This window comes from Agelaius tricolor, unplaced genomic scaffold (genome assembly GCF_023055355.1).
Source record: "Agelaius tricolor isolate 1412-34295 unplaced genomic scaffold, bAgeTri1.0.p SCAF_13, whole genome shotgun sequence".
In the NCBI taxonomy this organism is placed as follows: Eukaryota; Metazoa; Chordata; class Aves; order Passeriformes; family Icteridae; genus Agelaius; species Agelaius tricolor.
Genome location: NW_027269273.1, coordinates 14,186,114 through 14,199,675, shown reverse-complemented (window position 1 = coordinate 14,199,675; position 13,562 = coordinate 14,186,114). Strand labels below are relative to the sequence as shown.

The following is a 13,562-nucleotide window of genomic DNA, read 5'->3' as shown; positions in this document are numbered from 1 at the left end:
ATAAACTTATAATGTGATTTTTTTCCTAAAGTAAATGTTTAGGCAGTAATATGGAATTAGAGAGTTTAATCTTTTCATTACACATGCATAAAAAAAGCAATGTTGCAGGACTTGCAGAAGACTTTTCCTCTTTGACAGTGCCTGAGTTCCAAAGTACTTAAAAAAATCCAAACAACTCCAACACAATACATCAGTTATTACATATAATTCTGACTAAGGTAATCAAATTATATGTTATTTCCATAGACCAGAGTCAAAAAAGGTAGAAGATAAACCTCTAAAAACTTATTTTTATTGTCAAATTTTTATTCATGCAGAAGACCTAAAAGAGGAAATTACTTATTCTTCTCAGCTTTCAAATATATGTGGGCAGTTTATCCAAACTATGGATTAATTTTTGCTACAAATGGAATGAAAATGTAGCTCACACTTTGCTGAGCCTAGCTCTGTCTCTCTGGATTTATAATCTTTAGTGCAACACTGTACTCTATGAGCACAGCTATGTAACTTCCAGAGTGGACTCAAAAAAACACTGATTTTTTTTTACAACTTCTGAATCCATGAAGCCTTAGTCTAGACCAGATTAACAAAGAGGCACCAAACAGGCCTTGCCAGCTCCTCCTTGCTGTCCAGGCAAAAGAGCAGTTCAGGGTTTGCAGCAGGTGTCCCAGCAGCCAGGTTAGTGGGGTCACTGACACACAGAAGCATTGCTGGCATGGCAATCCTCGCAGTGAAGAAGCCACTGGAACGCACAGTGGCACAGACAATGCCATGAGATTCAGCACAATCTGCTCCACTTCAGGCACACCCAGTGGCCAACTCTGCACAGGGCAGCACTGACTGCCTATGTACTGAGCTTCTTCTGTGTTTGCAACACATTCACAGCATTTCTATTCCATCATCTCAAAAAAAAAGCACAGAAAAATGACTCTTTTTTGGCTCTTTAGAGACACTGTGTTCTAGACTGGAGTGGATAAGCCCATTACAGGAACCTCTGGCTAAAATAACAGCACTAAGAAGCATCTCTGCTCTGCAATAGAAAAGTGGAGGAAGGGAAAGGAAAACACCAGAAAAACATACTCATATCCCTAGAGACTAAATGAATGACTTTTAGGAAGAAGAATCAAGTACTGAAAGAAAGCTTCCTCAAAATCCTTGAATTTAGCAATGGTTATTAATTAACATGTCACAGTATTCACATTAAGTTAAATAATTGTGATGAACACCTATGTCATAATTTAGCAAGCAATAATGTATATATGCTAATCAATTACTTTAGCACTATACACACATCTCTAGCTAAAAAGCACTAACATTAATGCTCACACAGTGCACACACATGCTACGGTTACCTCATTATATTTTTCATAACCTGTCTCAGTTAATGTCTTCAAGGATGAACAAAAAAAAAGGAAAGAAGAAAATGTAACTATCTAAAATTTAAAAAATCTTCAGCTAATTATCACTAAGGTGATGTAACCATATCTATGCTTCTGAAATTAATAACAATTATTTAAATTTTCATTAAATGATTTAAAATACGTATACGTCAAAACCAGCTTTATCCACCAACTCTATTATTAAATTATTTGATTTCTCTTCCTTCAGACTTGCAGTTGAGATTTACAGCATATTTCAAATACGGATATAATTTGGCTCTAACAATGGAAGTGCAACTCAGGTTTACCTTGTGCTCTGAAACACTCTGATCTATTAAAAAGAAACCCTTCAAATACAGGTCATGAAATGAATTTTTTCTCATCACTGTCAGTAATCAGAAGGTTCATCAAGGTAACAGCTTTATATAGATGTAAGTTTAAGTCTACAGGCAGGTTAATTCTACAGCTTTGATCAGTGATTCTCAAGCAAGTCTTGAGAGTGGCTGCTCTCATAAATATTATAATTGCCCAGTGCTCTTTCAAACAGATTGAATTTTACAATTCAAAGTAAAAGCAGCCATGTGAACTTTCACTCACCCTTAAAAGCCATGTAAGTAGTCTCCAGACAGGCTAAAGTCCTGTGCTTAAATCCTAAGGAAAAGTTAATCACAGTGTGATAAGGAAGTGAGATAATTACCTGCAGAAAACTGTCTTGGCAGCAAAGAAATTCATTCTTCTTCATGATAGACTCAGATGTTAACACCAATTCATTTTTGCTAAGGGCTGGTTCACTGCGGCACGGATAGACAGCCTTCACAGGAAAAAGCAGGACTTAGCCCATGCACACAAACTCCATTGCAAAGATACAGAACACACATAGGTAGGACTGAATAACAGCATTCTTTATTTCTGGTTGTGTCATTTTGTAGTTTGTTTAATGGGGTTTTTTTTGGTTGGTTTTGGTTTACTACACTATATATCAGACTACTGGGGAAAGAAGGGCCACATGCACTCCTCCTTATTTCAGCAAATCTGAAGGTATACACCCAGACATTTCTAGTTCTAGCCATTTTTTACACCTATATTACAGAAATCTAAACAGTTACTTCAGAAAAAGGCGTTTTTCCTGGGGGAAGGGGGTCACAACACAGCAACCAACCACAAAACCAAAACTGAACAACACAAGTCTTCAAACATGACAATATTATTCAACAACCACCTGCCAGTTGAACTCAAGGAACATCCATGTCTTGATTTAATAGAGAATTAATCTGTGCAATGTACCAAACTAGTGCCCAAATAAGCCTGTAGTAATTATCTACTGAGCTGGATAACAGGCCACAAAACTATGCTCAAGCACAGAAAGAAATTTTACTTGTCACAGATTATACACGGTTTGGTCTCTGCACACAAATTGCTGTTCCACAGGAAAAAAATCTCTATTACCCTTAGACTGGGCAGGACCACTCAAAAAAAGGCAGTTTGAAAGTAAATACTTCCAGTGAAAAAAATTTTCCCCATTATTTACTACTTTCTTCTCCATGCTTAACAGTATTTTCACACTTTGAATAAGGATTTCAGCAATCCTTACCCTGATATTGTCTAGAACTCTCTTGAACTCCAGTGGTTCATCCTTCCCTTCCATAGCTGCAGGATCCAAGCCATCTCCTCCATAAATAAACTGTATAATGTCACCAGTAGAACTTCTGACTGTTAAATCATATTGTGAGCAAAGATCTTCAAGGGATTTTACCAGACGTCTCTGAAAGGAAAAAAAAAGTACAAGGAAAGTAAAACAGATCTTTTTAAAAATAGCTGTTGATTTGCAATACAAGAAGTATAGAAACCAGACTTGAGAAATAAATCTGACACAGTGATGAGCAAGCATGAAAACCTACTTAAAATCATGTATTACCCCTCAGGCCTTACTGTACATTCCACAGAACATTCAAGTCAATAAAATTTCATGCAACAACACAATACTCCACATTTACAATTCCATTATATAGAAAAGCTAATGTCTTAAGGCTAAGCTGCAAAAACCTATTGTAGTTTGAGGGATTTATTTGGGTGGGCTTTTTTGACATAACACTCATTCTTCCAAGCAGATTTATTTCTCAAGGGATACAATACTTTTTGCATATGAAAGCAGAACCATTCAATGATTGTTTTCACTGAGAAAAAACAAAGAGGTCACCTGCCAAAGCCATTTTTCTATCTGCGTTATCTGCTTCTCCTAAATTAACTCCTTATATTGGGAAATCCCTTAACCACCATATTTCTTTGTGTTCCCCAAAAGAAAGCATGATATCAAACATTTTAGGTTAAAAACATTTTTACTTGAAAGATGGATTTTAATGTTCCATGAAAGCAAATTAGATCACCTAAACTAGACTATGAATTGTTATTTTTTTCTCACTGGTGAGAAAAAAGGTAGGATAAAATAAATGCTAAGATTTTTTTTTATATTTCAAAGTCCAAGTGCTACAATTCATTGATATAGGAAGAAAGTTGAAGACGAAAAATATTTTGCAGATTGCTTATTATATTTTTATATATATATGTAAATACCTGCACATATGCCAAGATTATTCCATTAGTTTTGGAGACAAATGGTCTAATTAGTCACCCACCCCAAAAGTTGTTTTTTTTCTGTCTTTGTACAGTTAATTGTGTATCTCGGAATGTGTTCCCAGCCCCAGTTTATCTTGGCTTTTCTGCTCTCTGTTACACTGGGAAGAGGGCTATAATTCACATACTACTTACATGTTGGAACAGAAATCTTAAGACTGCACATAAAAGCAAGAAACTTTGTTGGAAAGACATCTATTTATAGCCAAAGACACTAGAATCTTACAGAACCAGTGTAAGCCTATATGGCCAAGGTCCCTCTTACCTAGAGAGCAGACAGTGAAAGGGAGCTTTAGCTGCATTTCTGTCATCACTCCCATCAGGTTCAGGAACACACTACACAGAAAGCAGTCCTCAACAATTGCACAGAACAAGGACTTTTACCCATATTGAGGAGGAAACAGCTGAGGTCTCAATTACAAACTCCACACCTCCTGGAGAATAGACCAAGCCATGTATTTCACAGTATAAATTACTCTGTTTACATTGAAAACACACAAAGTTTGCACTTCTCCCTGATCCATCACCTCAACATGCACAAGAGAAATAGCCACATCTTTGAAGACTGATAAAACCCTCACTCTGCTGACAGTTACCTGCATATACCCAGTTTCAGCTGTTTTTACAGCTGTATCCACCAGACCTTCTCGACCAGCCATTGTGTGGAAAAAGAATTCTGTGGGAGTCAACCCAGAATAGAAGCTGTTGGCAACAAAGCCTTTTGCTGCAGGGAGCTGCAGGGAAGAGTGGGAAAAACACAGTTAAAATGCAATGTATGTTCTGTATGTTACAGAAAGACAAGGTGCATGTATTTGAAATGCTTTCTGCAAGTTGGCCAATACCCCCACTAACACAGGACAATGACCTCAGCTCTGCTGAACTCTCAAGCTCCATATCCGTATTTTAGACCTGAATAAAGGTTTCAGAAATCCTTGCCTAGTTCTTCCAAACTAGTTTACCAGAGATGCTGCTTCCTCCTTGTCAGATTTCCAGCTATTCCTTCCCAACACTACACCAACATTTCCATTAAGCTTGCAAAAATTGAAACCGCAATTAAGAATGTTCATTTTGATACAGTAGTGCAAAGATATTTGCTGAAGACTAAGGAAGCTAGGAAAAAGGAAACTGAAGATATGAATATAATAAATTTTTTGGAATGGTTTGCCCTCATCCCTGAGGAAAACTCCTGCCAATGAAATTTACACAGGCATCCCTTCAAGTCAAAAATCACTTTTTGTTATTTAACAACACGTTATGCTTTCTAAATCAGAAAAAAAGCTGGAGCTACATTTTATTTTCCCATCTAAACCATTAAGTATTGTTTCCTTTTCTACTTATTCAGTATGTTACAGAACTCAGAAGTTTAAATTTCAAACAGCACTTAAAAGAAATTAATCTCACTGGATTCTATTAACAAGTGCATGAGAGTCACTATTGCCTCATGTAGGACCAAAACATGAAACAGAGTAACCCGTGGTACCTATCCTGGTGGAAAAAGAGAAAAACCAGAATGATTGATCTGGCATGCTCTCACCTGTTTATAAAGACACCAACACACATTCAGCAGTTTTTCTGGAAAGCATTTGTGCAGTCAGACATAATACCAATGAGAAACTTTTAACTAATTATTTTTAGGACTCTCAAGAGAACCAAAATTGTATCATCACCTCACTTGAATTCTACTAAATTAGAAAGGTCAAAGCAAGGCTTAGTCGTAAGAAGTAAAGCTAACTAGACATCCTACGGCAACTCAGAGCACTGTTGATAACTCCCAAACCACACAAAACATTTGACATTGACCATATATGATCCTTGTCCTTCAGCATATCATGGCAACATGTTTCATCATGCATTCTCCTCAAAATGGCTTAAGTAAACTTGTTTCACTTGGCTTCACAGTCTGTTGTAAACACCCAGAATTACCTTAGAATGCTTCTCGAAGTGAGGCAAAGACCTGTTCTCAAACCCATCAGGAACACGGGACCCACTGATAGCCTGCTGCCCTACACAAGCAATCATCTGGGATATGTTAATGAAGGAGCCTGAAAAGACAAAGGAAAAGAAAGCTCATCAGGGAAGCAGCATATTCCTCATTTGTGAGTGAAGGGCTATCTTCACTTCCATGAAGGTGAATTATTTAGCCTCATAACTGCTCAGCAAAAAAGAACCACAAGAGTTAGAGAAGCTTTTCTGTTACTCGTCCTGGTAATTTCAGGATTTATGCAAACTCTTAAGTGCATTTATGCACCTAAGTGTATGATACAGCCAACAATTTTTCATTTTTTTTTCCTTTGAGTCATAGACATTCAGGCCTTTATTCAGCTCCCATCCTTTTATTATCCTGGGTTGTGTCACAGATTGTATTGTACACAGCCCACGATCCTAACCTACACATTTTGCTTCACAATTTCTTCAATAAACATACTTCAACAATATTTTTCATAAAGGGTAGAGTCTACCAGGACTCCTAGAACAAATTAAGTCCCAGAGAATTAAGTCACTAACTCGGAAATTTTATTTGCTGAATGTTTGCAAACAATGCCCCCCCATCACCCCCACAAAAATTATACACTTAATATATTCTTTGTCTTAGATTTCAGTATTTTGTTAGAACACAAAATGTCACTGTGAGGCTTTTGTCAAAAAGCCCCACAGTGATATGTTGTTAAAAGTAAAATTAAAACATTTATTAGACAGCTAAAAAAGGCAAGAGTGACTTCTTCAAATTCTTAAAGGAAACAAATGAAAACTCACACAAGAATTTGAGACCTTATAGCACCTTCCAGTCCCTAAAGAGGGGCTACAAGAAAGACACAGAGGGACTTTACACAAGGGCATGTAGGGATAGAACAGGGAGAGTGATTTCAAACTGTCAGAGAGCAGGTTTAGATTAGACTTTAGGAAGAAACTCTTTTTTACAAGGGTGGTGAGGCACTGGAACTGGTTGCTCAGAGAAGCTGTGGATGCCCCATCCTGGTCTGCTAGAAGGTGTCCTAACCCACAGCAGGGGGGTTGGAACTAGATGATGTTAACGTCCCTTCCAAATAATTCCATGATTCTACAAAATGTTAGATCCAATTCTGAATGTATCATTTACTGTTGATTTTTCTATGTGATATAAATACTTGAAGTAGCAACACAACTGAAAACTTTTAACTGATTAATTACTAAGTCTTAAGAACAAGATATTTTGCAACTTTTACTAAAAATCAAGACACAAGAATATCAGAACATCTGCCTGATTTTAACTAACTATACCCAAGCTGTACTTACTGAACCACTCGAAACAGCTATGGCATGAACTTGCACAAGTGACAGTATAAAACAAGCTATAAAGATGGAAGAACAAAGTTTGACATAACTGAAGGAGTGAGCAACCTACATGCCAAGTTCAGCTGTCCCTACCTTTAGAACCACAGAGAGCCATGATCAGGGGACTGTTGCTCTTGTCCAGTTCTCTGAGACAGGCACTGCCAGCATGATCTCTGATAACAGACAGTTCTTTAAGGATTAAAGCCTGAAATACAGTATTTCATAGGTTCAGAATTTGCTCAAAACACACAAACAGAACTCTATCACTCCCAGCAACACCCTCAATAGTAAAAGGGAATGCAAAATGCAGTGAAGACAAAGAAACCCAGTTGTTGCTTCAGGTAAAACAGTTTTAAATTTCAGCTTGCCTAACTTCCAGTTTGCTGAAGAAAATGTCTTTGTTTGGATAAGACAGGGGTATCCAAGAACATGACAATCTCTTATCAGCATCAGAAACATCAGCTAAATTGAGCATTGCACTAAGCTCTAAGTCACACAGTGCTGCACAGAAGATAACCACAAAAATCTTGATCAATGTAAATAACTCATTCCAACTACCTGTGTAATTTTATTCTCCAGTATCACCCCAATACACCCCGGAGGATTTCAGTTGTTCTGTGTTAAGCTAGCTTTTTTAGATGCATACAAACATCCAAAGCCTGTACAGACTCAAGTTACATGCCTAGGGACTGTATTTGCTTGTATTTTAATGTTTCAGAAGACAACCACAGACTTTCAATGTACAAGAATGTATTTGTGAAGCCTCTACTCCAAATGGAGAGTGAATTTAATTAAAAATTTTACCTCTAGTGTCTCTTCAGCAGTACAACCAGGCTGCTGCTGTAGCTTGCCAGTGTTCAGAGCTTCAATATACTCATCGCATTTCTTATAGCCAGCATTCAGGAGCTCATACTTAGCTTTTAGCAGACCCTGCCCAGGCGTTACATCACCAATTCCAATTGAAAAGCCACGATTAGCTATTATTAAAAAGAAAAAAAAAATTATAGTTCAATCTCATATAGAGAAAACAAATTAAACCCAGGAAATATTATTGGGAACTTTCAATTTTGCCTCCTATCATGTGACCATCACAGGCACTTGATAAACACAATAATAATTGTTTCACTGACTCCCACCTTCAAAACAAGCCTACTTTTTTAAAAGCATAGAATGTCACATTTGAAACAAAAATCTTGCTTGCTCTCTATTTCTGTATTGAAGTACTATTTTACAAGGAAATATACTTACAAAGATAGACTGGAGCAAGTCTGGCCAGACGTGACATGGCATCTGCAGCTTCCACCTGGCCCCAGTCTCTCAGCAAGATGTAGAAGATGTTGTTCTTGGATCCTGACCCCAGTGTTCCTTTGTCCATACTGCCACTCATTAACTCGCTGTTTTGAATTGTGACATCTAGAAATAAAAAGGCAAAAAGAATTCACCAGTTCTCTAAAACACTCACCACCCATTAGTAATCACTTATGGAGGGAATTTTTAAATAAAAGCTGTGTCCATGCTCAATATTTTCAATGTGAATTTAGGTATCATCTTCTTGAAGCACAAGTCACTGCTCTATCACTTATTACATCAAATCCAAACATGATCCAGGTTTTCTTGAGACTTTTGAGAATTTGCAGAGAACTTTCAGAATTACTGTGTCTGCAGAAATGCATTTTTTTCAGAGAACTGAGAACAGCCAACAACAAAATCTGCAAGTTTTCAACATCATGTGCTCCTGTTAAACTCAGAAAAATGGACTCTTCCCATATTTTCTGAAATTATTAGACTGTGAAATAAAGACAATGTCTTATGTGTGTGAGGGGTGTGAGCAGGATTGCTTTGTGGCCTTTTGTCCTACAATATTTAGAGCCTTAAAAAAATTGCTCCACCATGTTTACAACCAACTCCATAGCACAGAGTGTTCCTTTCATCTGCAGAAACCAGTCAGTCATCTGTAGAGAGGACCTGAGTGCTAACTGGGAAATTCTTCCTTGAGGCAACATTGCATGACAGAATTAGTGCAAATCAATGGTTCCTTAACTTACACTTGTGAGCAGCAAGGAACCAACCTAAGCCTGCCTGCTCAAGTTCCTTTCCAACAGTCATCACATGAATGTTAAATTAATTCTAAGAAAAGTCTTCCTCTACAGCCTTTTCAACCATGGTGCTTTTTGCATTCCATCTGCCACTGACATCCCTAACTGGAAGGACATGGATGGTTTGATATCCTAGGGATTTATCTTCCCTGCATATCCTAACTCTTTACAGTGTTTGACTTCTAATCCCTGCATTAGTACCCCTCATCAAGAGACTAAATTTTTTCACTTGCCCTCTGAACAACCACTTCCTAAGCTTTGCTTTCCTCGCTCTCACCTTCAAACAGTAAGTTAGCATCATGACAAACTGAGCATCATACAAAACTTTTCTTTCTGTTTAAGAAAATAGACTTCAACTGTTGAGAAAAACTTCAAGATTTTATTTTTCATTTCAAGAACACTTATGTAAAGTATGGCTTCATTGCCTACAGGAAGCTCAATAATTTCTGAGATTTCTTTTGAGGACTTGCAAAACATGGCTTTAGAAGTATCACTCACAAGAATCATTGTAGCACAGGTCCTCCCCTTTGCCACAATACTGTTTGCCCTTGGTTCGTAGGTTGGCTTTTACAGGACAATCATCACTGGGTTTGAGGATGAGGCTGAAAACCTGTTTTCCTGTCCAGAGTGTTACAGGCTGAGAGAAAGAGAAGGATAAGAATAAAGACTACAAGTTCATGCTACGACTATAGAAAAAGAGCAAGCAGGAATTTAATTGTAAAATTGCAAGATATACAGAACACGTCTACAGAGAATCATACTGGTAGAAATGCATAGTGGCATTCCTTTGAAAAACATCCTCTTTCAAAGATTTGAACCTCCTGGGCGCTGAATGGTTATCCTTTAGACCAGGGTATGTGCATGCACTCAGAGAAACGTGCACTACTGCTCCCTCTTACTGTCATGTTCCCCTTCCTAACTAGAAAAGGCAAAAATCCTCCAAGATGCTGCTATCATTTCATTTCTGAAAGAGGTTGCAACATTCATAATTCTTCTTTATAAAGTACCTTTGATTTAAAACTTAAGGAGTTTAAAGATTCATGTAGCATCACTATGGGTCAAGAACACACAATAAAGAAAATCTTAGTAACATGAAAAAAATAGTTTGACACACCTTCAGAATTGCTGGGGGTGGAAGGCGAACTTTGACCTTTTCATCCTTGCCAACCAGAATAGATGCAATAATTTGACAGGCTTTGGCTCGATCAAAAAAGGTATCTTTTAATGTAAGAAGATAAGCACCTGGAATGAAAAAAGTATTATGACAGACTGAATTTAGATTCAAATTAAAAGCCCTTGCATACTCAGTGTTAATTATTCCATTCTAATATGAATCACCTACTTACTATGCAAAACAACAATAGTTTAGACAGCTTTAGTTGTAAATCCTTTCCAGAATTTTGTTTAATTGCGCCACACTAAGTGTCTAAAAATTAGGAACAGTCTATTTCTATAACTTACTCTCTTGATCTCAGACTCTATTTCCTAAGTGAAACAAGGCCTCAGAATTTATTTTTGTACACTTTCTTCCTTATATTCATTGAACATTTCCTAAAGCATTCAAGACATTGAAGGTACATACTGGAGGTTAAAGCTAATAGTTATTGAGTGAAATCAACTCCTCTATCATAATCATAAGCAGTTTACATTGTCTACTGAATGCAGACAAAGACCTCAAACACTCATTTGCAGAAAAACACACTCCAAGGTAGGAATAACAGCAGCTAGAAAGGTAGACAACATCAGAAATTACTCTGAGAGCATCATTATCTTTCAGGAAAAGAAGGGTCTTATTTAATTATGTCACTTTTGACTTGTGAAAGGAGGAAGTTTTTAATTAATATAGAAAAATTCTGAAAAAGGGAAGTGATTCTGAAGGAACAACTGTTAAATCACACAGCTCTGAAATAAGCTCATACATACCTGTGAGGAAATCTTGAATAGCAGCAATAAGAGGCTCTCCATTTCTAGGTGTTACCAAGTTTGCTTTAGTCTGCATGACACAAGAAGATTACGCATTTGAAGACACTGATATTCCATTGGCTATTTAAAATGGAGCCTACCATATAAGATATTTATTTCATGGTGAAATGGTCAAAGCTTATTCTAAACTGAACTACAGCTTTCTTCAACGAAGTCAGAAGTTGCAGTTCACTTCCATCCATGCACATCTACTGACAGGTAAGGAATAGTCTGAGAGAAGTTACTGAAAATTGCATATTCTGTTTCCAAACAGAAGTGGCAAACAACTTGATGTGTTTTGGTAGGACAAGGAAGGGAAGACAAGCTAGCTTTGAGAACAGGGGAAAGGACAAGAGGTGTTGCATTCACTATAGAGACGAACTGGAATACTGCAAGTGGTGTAATCCCTCCTGATGGGTAACAATCAAGCCACCTCGAGCCCCATGATCTTACGTTTTACTCAAACTACTGTTCCAGTTCATCACCCCCACCCATGGAGCAGTTTTGCCTGAACCCATTCCCACATAGACCTGAATCACTTGGGGCTGTTCTTCTGAAGCTCACAAGTCAGTTCAGTGAGCTCCAACAGGCTGCAGCCAACAATTGGATGGGTACACCTGAACTGAGAGCAGCATTTGGTAACCCTAAAGGAGCAATGGATTGGTAAACCCTCAGCTTGCTGCAACTGACTCACACCACAGATCAAAGCTTGTAATCATCAGATCCTTAATTATCTTCCCTCCCTTCTCCCTTTTTGACCCCACTCTATGAGCCCACTCCCCCCTGCCTTCTCTGGGAAGCTGCATTCTCCAGTACAAGCCCATTATCACCACCTCATTTCCAGCTGGTCCATCTAACTGCAAGTCCCAGGCTGTCAGACCAGAAGGAAATGATGGATCTGCTGGTAGCAATCAGAGCCACCCTGGTAGCAATCTCTAAGGACAGTTAGGCAGAAGCATACTGATGACATCTACCTACACTAGATTTTCCCCAAATGTTAGACCTAAAGCTATTAGATTACCAGGGTCTAACAGTCCTAATCTATTCTGAAGTGGTTTTTGCAGCATTCCCAGGCAGCTTCAAAGTTGTACATTATCCTCACCCACTGATCGTTACAGTGTTTCAGATTTCACATCCAAGTTAAGAACTAAAGGACTCAGCCCATCTGTCCCCAGCCAAACCCCAATATGAGAGCATTTTATCTACCCACCCCCATTAAAACAAGTGCTTCTGCTTTTGCTTCTTCTGTCTGAGGAAGGTGAAGGTTCATCTCATCTCCATCAAAGTCTGCATTGTATGGTGTACAGACACATTCATTGAACCTGAATGTCCTATGAGGTTTTACTCTAGCCTAGAAGAGGAAAAAAAAAAAATTATGCACACAGTCAAGCATGGCTAAAAAAAAGCCATGCTCAAGTGCTTCTTTTTTCATTACAAAAATGAATCAAAATTCCTGATTATAGGATTTAACTCAACAGGAACTGACAGAAATTGTATTCACACTATATTACAGAAATGTAGCTAATAACTTTCATAATGAAATATTTATAAAAGGCCCATAAGACATAAGACAACATACTTTGTAGAGATCACATCAACTCCAGGAAAATGAAATGCTCACACAAGAAGAGATAGCAAGGTCAATTATGGCTCTTGGAAGAAGTGTGCATACAGCAGCCTGCCTGGGTACACATCAATTCCCATGCACAGGCACAGCTGCACTGCATTCATCCTTGCTCCACACACTGTTTCAGCAGGAGCTGTTTATTTGTGCTTGTGTAAGAAACACCATCATGGCCAAGTGCCTGGTATTGCAGGCTGCACTGTCTGTGCCAGCCTGTGTGCACTCACAATGTGGGCCATGATGCTCAGCTTGTGCAGAGAGGGCTGCCTGTTGAACAGGACGATGTCACCATCGATCAGATGGCGCTCCACAATGTCACCAAACTTCAGCTCCTGGGCCATCTTCTCTCGGTTCCCGTACTTCAAAAATCTTCATAGGAAGAGAGAACAACGCAGTCAGAAGATACAGACACTAAACAAAGACAACTAAAAATTAATTCTGTGTTTATAATGCCAACTTTTCCATTAAATCATGGAGTATTTGTATTGTAATAACTAAAAAATGAAACTGGTGTGGACTGAACATCAGTCACTGCTATTTTAAGCAATGACTGTATTT

General features: G+C 38.0%; 1 protein-coding gene across 2 annotated transcripts in view; it reads right to left on the bottom strand.

The window, feature by feature from the left end:
• The window catches only part of POLR3A (RNA polymerase III subunit A), a 32,738-nt gene that overhangs the window by 11,084 nt on the left and 8,092 nt on the right, over nt 1-13,562 (bottom strand). Inside the window, exons 10-22 of one of the 2 annotated variants that reach the window (XM_071438797.1) lie at nt 13,232-13,373; nt 12,591-12,731; nt 11,342-11,411; nt 10,533-10,660; nt 9,917-10,055; nt 8,571-8,735; nt 8,127-8,299; nt 7,416-7,527; nt 5,934-6,052; nt 4,607-4,744; nt 2,971-3,141; nt 2,077-2,190; nt 1,353-1,388 (exon numbers count right to left, since the gene is read on the bottom strand). In XM_071438797.1, coding sequence (XP_071294898.1) covers nt 1,353-1,388; nt 2,077-2,190; nt 2,971-3,141; nt 4,607-4,744; nt 5,934-6,052; nt 7,416-7,527; nt 8,127-8,299; nt 8,571-8,735; nt 9,917-10,055; nt 10,533-10,660; nt 11,342-11,411; nt 12,591-12,731; nt 13,232-13,373 — 1,648 coding nt within the window. The remainder of the gene's footprint in view (nt 1-1,352; nt 1,389-2,076; nt 2,191-2,970; nt 3,142-4,606; nt 4,745-5,933; nt 6,053-7,415; nt 7,528-8,126; nt 8,300-8,570; nt 8,736-9,916; nt 10,056-10,532; nt 10,661-11,341; nt 11,412-12,590; nt 12,732-13,231; nt 13,374-13,562) is intronic. The other variant, XM_071438798.1, reaches the window with a different exon arrangement.